The sequence below is a fragment of the Lissotriton helveticus genome, chromosome 5_1 (assembly GCF_964261635.1).
Source record: "Lissotriton helveticus chromosome 5_1, aLisHel1.1, whole genome shotgun sequence".
NCBI lineage: Eukaryota > Metazoa > Chordata > Amphibia > Caudata > Salamandridae > Lissotriton > Lissotriton helveticus.
The window spans coordinates 302,717,412-302,736,344 of record NC_136065.1 but is presented as its reverse complement, the minus strand read 5'-3'; the positions used below and the strand labels follow the sequence as shown (position 1 = coordinate 302,736,344).

The 18,933-nt window shown below is 45.0% G+C and overlaps 1 protein-coding gene across 2 annotated transcripts in view; it reads left to right on the top strand.

Annotated features, from left to right (window-relative positions):
- Positions 1 to 18,933, top strand: part of PIK3CD (phosphatidylinositol-4,5-bisphosphate 3-kinase catalytic subunit delta) — a 628,820-nt gene that overhangs the window by 255,254 nt on the left and 354,633 nt on the right. For both annotated transcript variants that reach the window (XM_078642291.1, XM_078642292.1), the window contains exon 11: positions 16,884 to 17,011. In XM_078642291.1, coding sequence (XP_078498417.1) covers positions 16,884 to 17,011 — 128 coding nt within the window. The remainder of the gene's footprint in view (positions 1 to 16,883; positions 17,012 to 18,933) is intronic.

The following is an 18,933-nucleotide window of genomic DNA, read 5'->3' as shown; positions in this document are numbered from 1 at the left end:
CTCCTCTACTGTTTGCGATATTTATCGACCTATTTATTCGCAAACTTGAGACCAATCTAAGAATATCACCTATTCAAACTCCAAATGGAACCACCAAAACCCTGGCATACGCTGATGACATCGCGATCACCACAAGTAATCCCAGTGCCGTCAAAATGATGGAAGAAGAGGCCAGGCGTTTTGGAGAAATTTCCGGTACAAATTAAATCAAGGCAAAACTCAGATAATTATTAATAAAAACACAAACTACAGAGATGAAAGGATAGTTGGGAATGCTATATATCTGGGTGTTAACATCATCCCAATCTAGATCAAGTAGTCAAAATCAATATGGACCCACTTTTGAAACAAACTACGAAAAATCTCAGCAAATTACTTAATTTACATCTCAACCTAATAGGTAGATGAAATGTTATCAAAATGATTTTTTTCCCGAAGTTTGTATACTTTTTTAGAACCATCTGCCTAAATTTCGACCAGCAAATATTCAAGGAAATAGATAACATATTCTCTCGATTTATTTGGGGATATAAAAAATCGCGCAGAGCCTACAGATATATCTCTTTTCCAAGAGATAGAGGGGGCCTCACTGTCCCTAACCTCAAGATTTACTGGTGGGCTACACTCTTGAAATATTGTAAGGTCTTATTGACCCCAAATAGACATCCGATACAAGAAGGGGGGTTCCAACTCCACAAGATCTCATCCTCGGATCTGAAGCAGGCGAACATCTGTGGCAACTGACCTATGACAATCACTTTAAAAAAAGTTTGTTTTAAAACACTAGCAGGCATTTACAACGCCTGGAAACACATACGTAAACTCCTCGGAATCGGAAGGTATTCCCATTACATGAGCCTCTGTCGAAATAACAACCTACCAGAGATATTCTCGGACATATATATGAAAAGATGGGCTAACACGGGGATCACCCGATGTGGTGCCTTCTTCTCACCAACAGGCTTTAAATCATTCGAAGAATTGAAGAATGAGTTTGGGCTAGAACACAGAGATTTCTTCAAATATCTGCAAATTAGAGACTTTTTAATGAAAAAGGGGGGTGGAAACGCAGAGTTTCATAAAATCCAGACAATCGAGGCAGTCACCCGTAATAACACAGCCAAAATAGGGGAAATCTATAATAACCTAATTTCTTCACCGACGGACGATATGGATAAACACATCCTCAAATGGCAAAATAAATTAGATACAAATGAGGATGCAGTCCAACGGGCATTCCAGCTATCGGAAACACTTCTAATGTCATCCAAACTACAAGCACAATATTCTAAAACCTATTTTCAACTTTATTACACACCATACCAAATAGCTAAATGGAGTACAGGCAAAGGTACCCAGTGTCCAAGATGTGCATCATATGAGGCTGATATAATACGTATATTTGCCACATGCGACACACTATGCCTCATCAGACGCGAAATCTCTAAATTTTTGTCCGGAATCTGGAACACAAGAATCGAAATATCAATAGCCGAAATAATGCTAAGAGTTGATGGAGATCTCAGGAAATACAGGGATTCATTTTTATCTCCATGGCTGTTTTCAGAATATGTTTAGCATCTAGCTGGTTGGATCCAAATCCTCCAACCTTTCAAAAGTGGCGGGCAAGACTCTTAGCCACATATAGCTTAGAAATAGCTATTTATAGGAGGAAGGGGTAAAAAGGGAAAAAAAGGCCTCGAAATCTGGGATCCCCTCATACAGTGGATGCAACACCTTGAATCGTAAAGTGTAAAGTGTAATGTCTAATCTTCTTACACTAATGTGACTACATTATGAATATGTCGGTGATATCCGACTGTGTATTAATGAGATGTACTCCTTTCTTCTTTTTTTTTTTTCTCTTTCTTCCTATTTTTTTTACATTCTCCAGTTTTCTTCTTCTTTTCTTTTTCTCTCTTTCAAATAACCTGTCAAATGTGACCGGATGGGGGGTGGGAGTGGGGGTGGGAACGCGGGGGAGGGAAGGTCTCTGTAAAAAACCTCAATAAAGAATAGATTTTTTTTTTAAATGAAGTAGGCGGTAAATTGTGAGTGTTTTGCGGTCGCAAATGAGGTCGCAAAACAATAGTACATGGCAGCTATCCTCGCTATTAGGAAGGGACGCCCCTTCCTAATAGCGAGAGTCGCAAACACTATTTTGTGAGTCAGTGACTAGCAAAATAGCAATTGTATATGCCATTGCCCTTTTTTGTAGTTGCAAACGGGCCGATCTTCCATTTGCTAGCACAAAAAACGGCCGTACATCTGGCCCTTTGTTTCTTTCAGCAATCCATCTACACCAGCTGAACATTCTTTAAACTCATTGGTTTTACCTTTGTTTGTTTAAGACCAAAACATTTTGAAAATCCAATTATTTTTTGTCAACTACACCCCTTTCATTTAGGCTCAGTTACTTCAAAACAACCTCTTTCTTGTTGGATTACCAATTGTATCTCTTTATGATGTCAGCTGATTGCTTACAAACCAATTTCAGGAAAGCCTATGGCCCATTCTACCAGAGGAAAAGCAAATATGTCAGCCTTGTTAAGAAATGTACCGTTGATAGATGTATGCATGGCAGCCACTTGGAAGTCTGTCCATACATTTACAAACCATGGTTTTCTTGATTCCAATACAAGAGCTCACTCAAGTGTGTGGGTCATTATACCCTGATGAATATTTTCTTTCAGTACCTTCTTGCGTACTAATGGTCAGTATTAAAGTGTTTTCTACCTTGTACGCCTGATGCTAGAGAGCCTCTGGGATATGTGTGTAACTCCATTCTAATGTTCATGGACATCAGTGAGGATCCCAGGATGCAGAAGAAATGGGTATTTACTTGCAAGATTGCTGATGACTTTTAACAAAACGCTCTCCAAGAAAGCTGCCCCAGCAATAGAAATCTAGAATGTAAAGGCACTGGGAGCTGCTTTGTTTGGAGCCAAGAAATGGGGCCACGCTAATGGTAATATTTTATCATCTAAGGAAAATAGATTCATTAGACTACTGTTTCTAAAAAGTAAGCCTTTGACTGCTTATTTCATGACTTGGCGCTTAAGAAAATATCCAGGAAAGTGGCATTTACGCCTTTGCATCTACTGGCACAGGACATGGTCATCTCTTGACCTGGAAGCATATAGAGAACCCCTTAAAATAAAATGTATTTGCTTTGCTTAGTGCTCAAAATTGGTTTGTGCATGTAAGAAGTATGCTTAGTAAGCTGGGGATGGAAGAGTTTTGGGCTGACCCAAAAGACATTACCTCCACTACTAAAATGGCTATAAATTCTGCATACTGGCAGAAAGTATGTGTTGACATTATGTGCAAAAGTGGAGGTACTCTGACTCTTGATTTTATACATTTTAAAATGTTTCCCAGTTATTAGGACTCAATTTATGAGATTACACCACCCTTGGCACGGAAACTGCTCTTACAGTTTAGGTACCAGACTTTATTAGGGTTTTCTGTGCCAAGTGGGACAATGAAAAATGCAAGAGCATGGAGTGCCCGACGTAGAGGGAGGGGCCTGTCTGAAATTATAGAAGATTTGCTTTTCTTCTGCCCTGCGCACGATCTTCAATGGCGGAAATAGCTTTGGCCTTTATGTAGGAATTTGGGTACAAGGAGGCATTTGAATGCCCTTAGGATCCTAAGGACTCATTCCACAAGTTTGATGGATTTCACTGTTGCGAGATACCTCCAGACAGCATGGATCTGGGGATCCAAGTGCACCTGTGCTTCTTTTGACTAGGACCATTAGGATAAGCAGGAGGGAGAGGCAAGGGTGCTCTCCTTATTTACCAATGAAAAATACTCATACTAGAGGCTTTTCTTAGTCACCTGGGTTTTTATATATTTTTTAATTTTTATCCTAGCTGTTTTAATGCATTGCTTTGTGATATTAATTTGTATGAAACTTTTATAAACTAGATGCATTGGCACTTTACATTAATTATGTGGACTAACATGTAACATATTGTTTTTAAGGAAATCTGTATCCGTGCTTTTATGATCTGTGTTGGTTGAAATAAAGCTATGATGATGATGTAGTCCTGGTTCTTCTGTATCATCTTCATTGAAGTCCGAAAGGACCTGTCCTCCTCCCCGGTTACATTTTCTACCATTTGAGATAAAAGTCAACATATTATCTCTAACTTGACTCAGCATATCCTTCCAAAAACTGCCTCTATGAGGCACTTTGCTGCTTCAGCTCATCATCGGATTTACAGCTCCTGGACCCTTAAATAGAGTTCCTTTTTAACTTTCCTAATGTGAGGCCTGCCAGGCTTGTCTTACCTCATGCTTAGACTGATTAGGCAACAGATTGTGTTATAGGTATTGCAGTGTTTTTAACTTTCCTAATGTGAAGCCTGCCAGGCTTGTCTTACCTCATTCTTAGACTGGTTAGGCAACAGGTTGTGTTATAGGTGCTGCAGTGTAGTTTTGCGAAGATCTTTTTGTATTCTCTGTGCAGTCTAAAATTTTGGGGAAATTACCATTCATAGTCTTTTGAGGGTGTTAATCTTCATTTGAGCATCTGGGACTCTTTATCTTCTCTCAGCACTTATTGAATTCAAAGGATTCTGGGGTCCTCACCTGCATTGGGAAGTTATCCTAATGCTTCTGACTTCAATGAAGATGTCTATGATGCTGAGTCAGGACAACAACTAAGAGTCTGATTTAGTGTTTGTCAAAAGAAATGAAACTGACGGGCGGTGGTGGACTTTACGTCTGCCACCCTACCTTTACTCTTACCACCATATTTAGAGATGTCCCTCGTCCCAGCAGTTATCTCTGTACTTTGGCAGGAACTGCCATCATGGCAATTCCTGTCAATGTAGGAAAGTTTTGGCAGATGTCTCCATCACACATGAGGGCCGGCTGGCTGGCAAACTTTTCCAAAATGTTTTATTTTTCAAAAACAAACTCCCAAAGTAGGAAACAAATTACCACAGCACCATGCGAGGCTTCTCCCATGGCTTGGAGGTTAATTTTTCTTTTTTTGCTCTTTTTTACCGCAAAAAAAACCAAACCAGACCACCCACTCTAAATTAGGTAGATGGTCATCGGATGTATTATTTGGTGTGGTTGTGAGATGTCACTGTGTCAGACACTACCAACCCTTCTGAGGACCTGTTATGCTTTGTTTACCAAACCTTAGCTCAACCCCGGGTAATTGTGTCTTTAAGCAGTCAGGCTTCAACAAATCAATCAATCAATCAATCAAATACTTGAAAAGCGTGCTACTCACCCGGAAGGGTCTCAAGGCGCTTGGGGGAGGGGGTCGCTACTGCTCGAACAGCCAGGTCTTGAGTTGTCTCCTGAAGGCAAAGGAACAAATGTAAAGCATTTAAACAGCACCAAAACAGCTGAAGAAGAAAGAAACCCAACTTTCAAGAAATCCGACACCAATTTATAAAAATAGCTTATATTTTTATGATTTTATAGAATGAGGTTACTTAGAGTTACTTTGGGTGACCATCTCAAGCAAGGAACCTGTCCAGGGACCCAGCAAGGTCCAAAGAAATAGTACCTTGTCAAGAACAGCAGCCTTCAGTCCAGTTCCACTATCAGTGGTCCTTGCCATTGCCTTCTATGGAGTGGTTCTGATACAAGGGATACAGGATGCTGAAGATACTGTGCAGTCGATGGGCACCTTCCTGGGGCCACTACTCAGTCAACGGTCCTTGTGTGGAAACTTTGGCCATAGGGCTGGTTGTTTCTTGAAGTCTTCTTTGGTGCAGCAAAAGTCTAGTCGTCACTAGACTACTGGTCACCCGGCACAACAGACTCAGTTGTTTCCTTCTTTTGGTGATAACTCTTCTGTACAACCAAACCGCTCTCTGACAACTCTCCCGGATCCAGCAGACTCGGTTTAAACTTTTTTTTCACAATTTTTTTTTATTTTTGACAGACATCTGCCCTGGAGTATCCAGGGTTACCGAAATTACAATAGACATAGTAGTAATAGTGATGTCAACATTTACAGTATCCAAATATAACAATTTAGAAGTTAAGGATATCTGAGTTAAAACCCAAACAATAAACAACAGTGCCATAGTCCCAATATGTAGTCTGACGCAAGTAATTCTCAGCCACCCAGGTCGAATAGGTGCATAGTTATAATCTAATCTGTTGCTCATCATCTGATCATCATGCCAATTCCTCAATAGTTGATGCAGGGGGAATGGGCTCTAAGAAGAGTCCCTGATAGTCCGCTCCCCTCTTCCATATCTTTAGGGTGTTTCTGGGGGCCCTGGCAATATCTCGCTTCGCCAGTGAGTCCAAGAAATAATAAATGGAGCTTATACATTTTGCCCCCTATGCCCTCTGTGATATGTAGCATAGCCAATCGTGGTGCTGATTGTGGAATATCCCATCCCAGAACTTCTGAGAGGCCTTTTATCATCCCTCGCCAAAACCTCAATAATTCCACGCGTTGCCAGACAGTGTGTATGAGAGTGCCCTCTGCAACCCAGCTATTCTAGAAAACAAAGGTCCTAAGGTGAATATTTTTACACATACAATGAAATTATAGTCTTGAATCAGTACTATATTTGATTTTCCAGTACCCAGCCGGGACAGGAATTTTATTCAATGTATTTAACAATATTGGAGACCGCGAAGAGGGTCAAATATATACATTTGATAGGGTACAAGCCTGCACCTATCCAAGATTAAATAGTCAAACAGTAAGAAGGAAAGATAGAAATCAAAAGAGACAAACAATATCAGGCAAAAAAAGACATGGGAGCCAAATGTCTCTTGCTACTTGAGTGAATGGTAACGCAAGTTCAGACACACAACCTCTGTAAAAATTAGTCACAATGGATATATTACAGAATTGTTTAAACAGTCGACGTTTCGGTCCCCTGGCTCCTAATGAACCGGGACCATCATCAGGACATTAAAATTTAGTTGCCTGTTTTAATAACAAAGCTCCTGGCGGATTCCAAGATCATGCGAGGATCCGTTCAAAGTACTAGTGACACGAGTATGTTGAGAGGACATGAAGTTCCTTATAAATTAGTCCTCGTGGGGTGAAATATTCACGTTGAGGGATTTGTCACCGTTGGGCGATATAACTTCAGTGAATACTGGTATCAGTTTACGCGTGACGGTAGTGCTCCACAGTCGGGCTCTATCCCGGGGGTCGTTGGACACAATGGTCACAGTAGACGACAGCGCGGAACTTCATGTCCTCTCAACATACTCGTGTCATAACACGACCACAAGAGGTATCACCACCGCTGACCAAGGGCCTGATACGTGTAACAATCTTGCTAGTACTTTGAACGGATCCTCGTATGATCTTGGAATCCGCCAGGAGCTTTGTTATTAAAACAGGCAACTAAATTTTAATGTCCTGATGATGGTCCCGGTTCATTAGGAGCCAGGGGACCGAAACGTCGACTGTTTAAACAATTCTGTAATATATCCATTGTGACAAATTTTTACAGAGGTTGTGTGTCTGAACTTGCGTTACTATTCACTCAAGTAGCAAGAGACATTTGGCTCCCATGTCTTTTTTTGCCTGATATTGTTTGTCTCTTTTGATTTCTATCTTTCCTTCTTACTGTTTGACTATTTACTCTTGGATAGGTGCAGGCTTGTACCCTATCAAATGTATATATTTGACCCTCTTCGCGGTCTCCAAAATTGTGAAATACATTGAATAAAATTCCTGTCCCGGCTGGGTACTGGAAAATCAAATATAGTACTGATTCAAGACTATAATTTCATTGTATGTGTAAAAATATTCACCTTAGGACCTTTGTTTTCTAGAATAGATTGTCTGCCCATGGTCCTTTGGTATCCATTGGGTTCCCTTGTTATAACTTAAAAACTCTGCAACCCAGCAGCACAGGCAATGGGGGGAGACGATCAGTCCCGCCCGCCAGAGCCTGGCGGGCGGGACTCGTGAAATAAACCCAGTGAAGATATTTGAATTGTATAAGGTGGAGGCGTGCCGCGATGGCCGCGCTACACGGGGACTCCAGCGCCTCGGCCCAATCATCGTCATCTATTGGACCGAGATCTTTTTGCCAGGCGTCCAGTATAGTGTTGAGTGTAGTCGGGCTATTGGTCACAAGTGTACGGTTTATCGCAGTAATTTTGTGGTCCCCCAATTCCCCCATAAAGACTTTGGCCTTGATGGGGTTGAAGTCGGGTATGTCTTCTTGGTGTGCTATATAGGGGGCGAATGCATGACGGAATTGAAGGTATCTGTAAAACTGCGAGCGGGGCATGTCAAATTCAGTTTGGAGCTCCTGGAAGGATTTTAGGGTCCGACCATGTAGGACCTCCCCAACCGTAGACATACCAGTGGCCTCCCAGCCCGCAAATCCTGACAACATGGACAGCTGTGGTAATAGGCTGTTACGCCAAAGAGGGGCCTCCTTCGTCAATCGACCACATACCACTCCGTCCTATGCAGCGCTTGCCGCCATGTGACGAAGAACGTCCTGGTTGCTGGCGGTAGCATTTTAATCATTGGACCCGAATATAGGATCATATGTAATGGCGTAGTGTCCATTAACCAGCGTTCGACTGCATACAGTGGATCTCGTCTGTCGCCATACCACTAGTCATTCAGAATAAGAAAATGTGAAGCGGCATGGTATGCCTGAACATCTTGCGTCGCAATACCACCGTAATATGTAGATTGGAAACAGGTTCTTGGGGCCCCGTCCTAAAGGAAGTGACCAATTATTGCATTTAGTTGTCTAAACCAGGTGGGTAGTATTGGGTAATGGTGATTTTGAAGTTGTAGAGGAGGCGAGGTAGGGAAACCATCTTAAAGATGGCAGATCTGCCAAACAGGGATAGTGGTAAATGCGACCAAGAACGCACCTGTTCCTTGACCTGCGTCCATAGTAGGGCTAGATTTCTATCCCATGAAATGGGCTGAGAAGCCGAAAGCAACACCCCAAGATATTTAAACCCATTTGGGACCACCGTCACCTCACATGTCCATTCGTCCAATTGGACGTATCCAAACTGTGCCAAGCACAGCGTCTTGTTACCTAATAAGTGGGTTTCTTGTAAGAGCAGGACATTCGCCTTGTGGCGCTTAGCTTGTCGAAGTATGACTCCCCGTTTAATCTTATGTAGAAGGTCACGGACATTCCAGCTAATAATATGAAGTCCCCGCCCCCTGGATTCTGTCACGGCAGATGGCATGTGTAGTGGTGGGAGTGGGACATGTAGATGTGAGCTAACGCATGGGTGGCAGAGTCTAACTGGGAACCACGTATCCAATGAATGACAATGACACTGGGAACAAACAATAACTTCCCATTAACCCCCTTACCCTCCCTCCCATCTCAAAAACATTGAAGCATCTATCGCGGCATGGTGAGCATCCCGCCCCCAAAGGGGGGGTAGGATCAACTCCCTGCCAATGGATCCCCAATGAACATTCCTTGGTCATTAAAGTGTCTTAAATCCAATGGGATGTATGTACAAAGGTAGCCCTTGTATTATTCTTGCCGTCAAGTTTAGCAAGTGTCCATATAGGGCTCTGCAGATGTGGGTTAGGATGCTGTTCGCACCAGTTGACCCTCCATCGCGCACATGCGGGATTTACTGCGAGTTTTGGATAGTCTCTTGGACCGCGACCAACGACGTTGCTTGCCACCTGTCCTGGGGAGATCTTGGCCGGGACCCCCAGATGAAGTGTTGGAGTCTGTCCTGGGTGGAGTATGGGGCTTCAGTTTCACAGCTTCATCGTCCAATTAAACACCTTCTCAGGTGTCTCAAAGAAGTGTGTCTGTGATTGATAGGACACCCTCAAGCGGGCCGGGAAAAGCAGGAAATATTGGATCTTCAAGACCACAGACGGGCCTTAGCTTCGTGAAAAGACTGTCGGCGCTGTTGAAAAATTTTAGTGTAAACCTGGAAAATCATAATATGGTGGGAGGCATAGGTAAGGGTTCCCTTCAGCCTGGTCTGCTGTAAAATGACATCCATATCCTTATAGTTAAGGAACCTAGTAATAATTGGTTGAGGACAGGCGCCAGGTGGTAGTTTTTGCAATAGAGCCAGGTAAGCATGTTCGATTTATAAAGCATGGAGACATTGAGTTAGGTGGGAGCCAGTCTGTAAGCCAGTTGGTAAGGAAGGCCTCCATATTATTACTCTTGCAACCTTCAGGAAATCCCATAAAGCGGAGGTTGTTTCTTTGGGCATGTCCCTCCGCATCCTCTACACGCGTCGCTAGGCCCTTCGTGAGTGTCTCTAGATTGGAAACTTTCTTTTGGTGGGTGGTTACCGTGGCTTCCACTGTCGAAATTCGAGATTCTGTTTCGGTAATACGCTGCACCGCATTTCGGTGGTCTTGCCGAAGTAGCATAACATCCGAGCCGACAGCGCCTCCGGCATGTCTCAGCATTATCAGGTGTAGGTGTCACTAAGTTTCAGGGTCGAGCGGCTGGACCACATCGCCGGGGGGGAGGTCAGCCTTCAAACTCACCGCTCTTAGGCCCTAAAGTGGCCAGACCGCACCCACGCTGTTGCCCGAAAAGGCAACCGAGACCCAGGCCAAAGTGCTGATAGCGACAACGGGATGGCGCGCCTCTAGGCCCGCAGTGCCCCGCAACACCTTACTAGGGTCACCTCCCCTTGCCTAGGCAGAGCGCAGTCCTGATCGTCTCCGGGTGCGCTGCAGCCAACTCACCGGTGTGTCGCTCAGTCCGCCGTGTCGCTCACTCCATGGCCGGCGCTCCATGTCCCAGTCTGCTCACAGACACGGGCCATGTAACAAGCACCCAGGTGGCCGCGGGGTATTACGAAGAGCTGTAGAGGGTGCCAGATGGAAATAGGCACGTTGATGCAGCAGGATTAATATAGGATTTTGTAGGGCTACGGGGAGCTAACTTAAGGGGCGTCCGCCATGTTGGACCGTCCCTCGGTTTCAACTTTTGAGTGTTTAGTTCTTGGTCTCCCGGGATGAAGAGTGACAGCCTGATGATCTGGGCTACCAACAGGCACTTTCAGCTTTTGTGGCACTGTGCTGTGAACAGATAGCCAACTGACTCTTGGAGTCTATGCTTCTGACTGGGCTCGGTGGACGACTTCTCCACAAGCAGGACACAGCAGATGCAGTCCTTCCTTCCCTAGCCCAAGGAGCACCCAATGCAGTCCATTTTCAGTGTTGCCTCTATTTTGCGTAGTCCAGAGTCGGCAGGGCAATCCTTCTTCAGTCCTCTTCTCCAGTCCAAGCAAGATTTGAGTCATGGGGACCAGGGGTGCCCTTTTTCTGCCCAGAAAGTGCCCTTAGGCGAGGTTGCGGTCACTAACCAATAGATTACTTAGAACCCTCCGGCCTGATGACAACTTTATTTGAAGTGTGGCATAAAGCTATCCCAGAGTGCTCTATTCTGTGTGTGAAGTTTGGTAGCCCACTCCAGGGGTGTGACCATCTTTGGGCTACACACCCATGGGGAAACTGGTTTGGCAACTGTTTTCCCACTCTGTTCCTGCTGCCAGTCTGGAAGGAAGTCTTTGTGTGAAGTCCTAAACGGTCAATGAAAACATTGGCAACTTACCAAAGTTGCACTTTGCTCATCAATATAATTAAATTCGATTTAACCATTTATCGGATTAATGCACTGATTCTTTTGATACCTTGAAGTACCCACCTCACTAGTTCCAATCAGAAGTTAGTGGGGCTGAAGTGTCTGTACTTGCCAATGGGGCTACCAGCCTCTCATACAGAAATAATAACAATTGGATTCTTTGCTGTTATAATATGTAAAACAAATGTTTTTTTTAATATGCTTCACCCTGCCCTTAGGACTCTGTAGGCCTGCTGAAGGGGTGACCTATACACATTAAAGAGGGTAGTTTGGGCTTCTACATTACTTTCAATGGCAAAGTCAAGTTAACAGTTTAAACTCTTCTACCAGTCTACCCTGGAATCTTATAGACATGTTTTACTGTGTCATAATCGTGGTGGTACACCTAGGCCCAGATGTACGACCTTTTTTTGCGGTCGCAAAAGGGAAATCAACCCGTTTGTGACGCAAAAAAGGGTGGTAGTATGTACAAACACTATTTTACTCGCAAAACAGCATTTGCGACTCACTATTAGAAAGGTGTGTGCCAATGGGTGTCCCTTCCTAATAGCGACTCCAACCCCAATGTACTAAAAATACTCGCAGTTTACCACCTACTTCAATTAGGTGGTAAACCACTTGCAAACGGGAAGTGGTCCCTAGGGGAACCCCTTCACCTTTGTGAATGGGTGCAGAAGAAAAATTTAAGCGCAGGCAGTGCTCCCAGTGCCCACTGCCTGCCCTTAAAAAATTAAACTGAAAAGTTTAATTTTTTCTTTTTTAAATGCAGCCCGTTTTCCTTTAAGGAAAACTGCCTGCATTTTTTTTAAAAAAAACTACTTTATTGAAAAAGAAGTCACAGACATGGTGGTCTGCTGACCTCGGCAGGCCAACATCCCTCTGAGTGCTAGCCATTCCCAATGGGGTCGCAAATTGCGCTTGCCTCATTAATATTGATGAGGCATGCAATTTGCGACCCCATTGGGAATCGCAAACAGTGTCTGAGACCCTGTTGTACATTCAGTTTCGCGACTTACAAATTGCGAGTCGCAATTCTGTGCAATTTGTGACTCGTGAAACTGAATGGTCGTACATCTGGCCCTAGGGCAGCAAGCCACGATTGACGCTTTAACTTAAAGGTCCTAGGAACCCCAGGTACCATATACTAGGGACTTTCAAGTAAGTTAAGCTATGCTAATTGGGTATAAGCAATCGACCATGTGCTATTATATGGGTCAGAGCACATGCTGATTGGAAGGGATCAGGGCATTTCAGAGCCATAACATTAGTGACTAGAAGTCAAAATGGGGAAAACCAGTGGAGTGAAACCTGCAAAAATTGTGTTTACTCACAGATTGCTTACTTCCTATGGTCCCTACTCCCTCGGGCCGTCAGAGGAGGGTTTCATTCAGCATGAATGTGGCAGTGTGCCTACGTCTAAACCGGCTCTTCAGTAATCATTCTTACTGAACAGAAAATGTCTCTGAACAACCCCTTTGGCACTGTGGAACATCACCATTGACGGGCCCCTTTTCAACCTCAGCCACGAGAACTGAAACCCAGTAAGTTGTGCATCCTTTCACCTTCGACTGCTGAGAAACTGGGGTTTGCAGCAAATCCATCCTAGCAAGCTTCATGGTACCTCTGCTTCAGTGGCTGAATAAAGTAGTTGTTTTCCAAAGTAAACCTCGGAGTTACGAAGATTAATTGTTACAAAAAGGTTTGCGCCGTAGAGGAACATTGGTCAATAGGCAAGATGTAATTTGTTTTTAAGTGCCTTACTCATACAAGCCATGATTTTGTTTTTATGTTTTTCTCAGATGGTGCTAAGACACACTTTTTTAATGTTTCCTTATCGTAACAGCTCTTGTTTTTCGTACTTGCAAATGTAAGATGTTACAGTGACTTGACATTTAACTGAAGTTCATTTGCTAACTTTGGACAATCAAGTGAGCAAAGGAGTAACTTGGTTATCAAATTGGATTGCGGTTGAAATGAAGCTGAGGTCATCCATAGTGAACAGCATTACCTGCCACATATATTGCTTGTTAGAGTTGGCTATTTCTGGTAGGCTAAGGCTGACGCCAAAGCCAGGCAGAACCCACCATTCTAGTCAGGGCAAAGGAGTCACACGCCAAGATAACCCCTGCTCACCCCCTTGGTAGCTTGGCACGAGCAGTAAGGCTAAACTCGGAGGCAATGTGTAAAGCATTTGCGCCAGCACACAACAGCAACAACATCCTAGGCACACCACAAAAGGAACTCCACACAAGGTTATTATAAAATAACTTTTGTATTGTAAAAACACATCAGATAGAAGTCACACATGTACATTGTGCCAACTGGCACGGGCAATATTCATAAGGGATTATGTACAGGACCGGGCCACATGGGCCACTGTCAGAATCAACACTTTTAGAAATAGCACTTCTAGAACTTAGAATAAGTATAGCACAAAATAACATTTATAGATCACATCCAGTAACTACTGGGAACAGGTAAGTACCACCTACGCAACCCTAAACACCTTAGGAGAATGTCACGCAGGGAACCAGGACCTCACTAGGACCACCTGTATTGGAAAGGACAACCACCTAAGTATAAAATACATCTAGGGATATAAGCAAGAACACATTACACATGATGCATCACCACATTCAGAGGTGTAAGGAAAGAAAACACATGATGCATAAAAACACATTCAGCGGTGTAAGGAAAGAAAACACATGATGCCTAAAACATTCAGAAGTGTAGGGAAGGAAAAACACATGATGCATAAACCAACACATTCAGAGGTGTAAAATCCAGGAAGACACATGATGCATAAAACATTCAGAGGGGCCAGAACATAACTCAATAGCCCAAAAACACATGATGCCCAAAAACATTCAGAAGTGTAAGATCAAGGTGCTTAATCATATTGAATGCATTACATTTCCTAGCACCATCTCACATTGCGCAAAACTCACATAAGCCACCACTTGTGGCAGTCCCTTAGGCCTACTGGCCTTGTTGGGGCTAGAACGCCCTGTGTCTCAATGTCAGGGCCTAAACGGTGCAGCTGCCCACTACTTGCTGGGCAGCTGGGATAACAAGCAAACTAGGGCATGGGCTCTCACTAGTCCTTGAACAGTACTGCGCCAAACGGCAGGAGCCCCACAGGCTCTTGAACCAATATGCCCCCATGAACCTACCTGGTTCATCTGCACCTGTATTATCAGGTAGTTTCTTAATAAAAATAGTCTCAAGTCTCTTTAGTTCAGTAGTAAAATAATAATGCTACTGATTTAGTTAAAATTAGCTCTTAATATGCTCTGCTAAAGTAATGCCCGCGTGTTGTCTACTTCAAATGTCAGCCCCTCCGACTGATTTAGCTCCAGCGCTACGATCACGCCTCACCGAGCATTCCAGGCGCACCGCGCTGAGCAGAGCAGACTCGCTCCTTGCCCCGGCCGGTCCCAGCAGCCCTCCGCCCGCTCTCGGTTCCTCGGGGAGCGGCGGGGAGCTAGCTCAGCGTTCCGAGCAGGGACAGTCAGGCCAGGGGCAGGGGACACACGCGGCGTTCCCTTGGCGAGGTCGGGTCGATCTTCCCCGGCTTCGTCGTTCACCACGCAGCTTCTCTATGAGGATGACGCCGTGGACCAATCCGGTCACGGCGTTCGTGGCAAGCCTCCACTCCCACCCGGGAGTCAGCCAATGGCAGTGCGGCTCCCGGGGCAGGCCTGCGATGACGCTTCCTCTGATAACCAACCACAACACGGCAACAGCGATGACGCTACGGCGCACGGGCCAATCCCGTCGCGGCGTTGGTGAGGGGGCTCGGCTCTCTCGTCCAATCAGAGAGCAGCGGGCTCGATCTTCACAGCGTCGGTACCGGCAAGGTACGGGGCACTTCGTCGGGTGTTTACTGACCCCGGGCCGCGATGGTGAAGCTGCACACAGGTTGAGTTAGTGCGCCCTGCACTGGGAAGGCCCACAAACCTTCGGTCTTCACACAACACGTGTCGATGAACACGGCGACCTCACAGCGCGGCAGAGCAGCCGGTGGGCAGGCAATACACAGCGCGGCGCTCTCCAGCAAAACAGAGGGCAGCCAGCGCTCCACACGGACAGATGATCGATGGTTAGGCAAACAGCAGTGCTCACGATTCCTTCAGCCTACAGCAGCTTCAGGGGACACAGCAGAGTTCTGTAGTCCTTGGGCAACCTTTATGTCCCTGGGTTGCAGAACAGGGGGCCAGCTCTTCTCAGGCCCTTGGAGATTCAGTTTAGGAGACACAGCACACAGCAAAGTCTTTTGGAGTTCAAGTAAGCAGGGTCACATCACACAGCAAAGTCCCTCTTCTCCTCAGCTTCAGTTGGTCAGCAGAACAGGTCAGCCCTTAGAGCACACAGCAAGGCAATCTTCCTTCAGTTCTCCAGCAGTCCTTCTTCCGGCAGAGGTTCCTCTTGATTGTAGAATCTCCCCTTCTGTTGTCAGGGGTCCTTCTCTTATACCCCTAAAAGTCTTTGAAGTTCTTTGAAGTCTTTGTGTAAGTGGGCCCTGAGCCCGGTCTAAACCAGTTCTGGGTGTTGCTGGAGCACTGGGGCTTTCCTGGCTTCCTTCTTCCTTTCAGTATCAGGGACAGAGCTGACAGTCGCCCAGCGGGAGGTGGAGCCAGCATTGTGGTCAGGCAGGCACAGCCCTAGTCACTCCCAGGTGCTATCTCCTCCCACTTCCTTGGCAGCAGATGCAGCCTTTCATCCACGGGCTGACTCAGACAGCCTCCTGGGGGCTCTGCAGCCCCCGTCACCCTCAAACCAGACAGTCAATCCACAAGCAGGCCCAGGCACTCTGGGCCAGGCTCACCAGCCGATCACATGCCAGGCACAAATTACACAAATATGCCAACTTCTAGAAGTGGCACTTCTCCACTAGACACAATCATGCCGCATATACCATTGAGCAGCATTCAATCTCACGAGTTCTCTCATACCAAACTCGACCCTGCACTCCCCACACATCAGGAACTACCATGGGCATACATATTCCCCATTCATTCCTATGGGAGGGCAGGTCACTCACCACACATACACAGAGAGCTCACACACTTTACTCCGTACCACAGTGAAAAAGTGCGCAGAGGCCTAAAATCACCAACACCAGGTCACAAAAACAGGCTAGGAAAAAGCAAAAAGTCTCGGGGTGAACCTGCCAAAAGGACCAGGTCCAACATTGCTCAGTAATCAGCACCTTCCCAACGAAATGAGGAAATACCTTGTTTTTACAACTGAGAGCTTCTGAACTTTATCTATTTGACAATCTTCTTTTGTGTTTTAAAGATGACAAAGAACTGTTGAATCCAATGGAAACTGTGCAGATCAACCCGAACACAGAGAGTGCGGCTGCCCTTCGCATCTGCTTCCCAACTGTTTCTCCCCAGCCAGTGTACTATCCATCCTTTGAGAAGGTGAGTGGATTGGGGTCTGGAGGGAGGTGTATTGTGATGGAGGTCCAGATAGAACAGTTGGTTTGTGTCCCTTTTGCAGACGTTTTGTCACTCTGGGTAATTCGGCCACTTTCATATGCAAGTGCAAGTTGTGGGTGGGACAAGAGGAGGAGAAAGAATGTAGATTGTGAAAAGTGTCTTAACCCCTTCGCTGCTAGGCCTTTTCCCCTCCTGTGCTAAGCCTTTTTTTGGCGATTTGGGGTAGTGCGCGCTTAGGCCCCTGTAACTTTTTGACCACAAGGTATCCATGCCAAATTTGCGTCCTTTTCTTCCAACATCATGTGGATTCTAAAGGTGCCCAGGGTTTGTGGATTCCCTTGGAGGGGTCCCAGAAATTAACCAAAATATAGTGAAATGTTTTTTTTTTTTTAGAAAAATGGGAAAAACGGGCTGCAAATGAAAGCCTCTGGGTTTTTCCCTGCAAATGTTATCAAAAAAGGGTTTGTGGGGCGGAAATCTCCATTTTCTCAGCTTTTAGGGAATGACAGTCTTTTGTCAGAGAACCAACATTTTTCACACAGTTTTGGCATTTTTCTGGGACATAGCCTATTTTTGCTATTTTTAGAGCTTTCCACCTCCTTCCAGTTAATGGTAGAAATTAGTTTGAAAGCAATAATGGATCCTATGTATTTCTGAATTGGGTACAAATTATAGAGTTTAGAAACAGTATGTAATTGCACATTTTTAAAATTGGGAATACTCATACTAGCATGAGAATTATTGGTCATTTTTGAAAAATATTTTTTTTTTACACAATGTCTTTCATTGGGAAGGGAGAAAAGCATGAAAACTTAATTGATAATAACAGTTGATTTACAAATCTGAAATACCCTAAGTCTCCCGATAAAAACGGTACCTCACTTGTGTGGGTCGGCCTTGTGCCTGCGACAGGAAACGGCGCAAAATGCAACGTGGTCACACCTCAATTTTGCAGTTAAAAATTGACCCTTTTATGGCAAAGTGCCTAGCTGTAGTTTTTGTACCCTAACTCTGCCGGCACCTAGGGAAACCTAGCAAACCTATACATTTTTGAAAACTAGACACCCAGGGGAATTCAGGATGGGGTGACTCGACTGCCTACCACCAGGTTCTGTTACCCAGAATCCCTTGCAAAGCTAAGAAATTGTCAAAAGAAACGCATTTTCCTTACATTTCTGTGGTGGAAAGTTCTGGAATCTGCGTGGATCAACAAATTTCCACCCACCCAGCGTTCCCCCGGGTCTCCCGAAAAAAATGGTACCTCACTTGCCTGGGTCTGCCTAGTGCCTGCGACAGGAAACAGCGCAAAACGCAACGTGGTCGCACCTCAATTTCGCAGTGAAATCGTGCCCTTTATGGGCAAAGAGACTACCTTTTGTTTTTGAACCCTAGCTCTGCCGGCACCTAGGGAAACCTAGCAAACCTATACATTTTTGAAAACTATACACCCAGGGGAATTCAGGATGGGGTGACTCGACTGCCTACCACCAGGTTCTGTTACCCAGAATCCCTTGCAAAGCTAAGAAATTGTAAAAAAAAACGCATTTTACTCACATTTCTGTGGTGGAAAGTTCTGGAATCTGCGTGGATCAACAAATTTCCACCCACCCAGCGTTCCTCCGGATCTCCCAAAAAAATGGTACCTCACTTGCCTGGGTCTGCCTAGTGCCTGCGACAGGAAATAGCGCAAAACGCAACGTGGTCGCACCTCAATTTCGCAGTGAAATCGTGTCCTTTTTGGGCAAAGAGACTACCTTTTGTTTTTTAACCCTAGCTCTGCCGGCACCTAGGGAAACCTAGCAAACCTATACATTTTTGAAAGCTAGACACCCAGGGGAATTTAGGATGGGGTGACTCGACTGCCTACCCCCAGGTTCTGTTACCCAGAATCCCTTTCAAAGCTA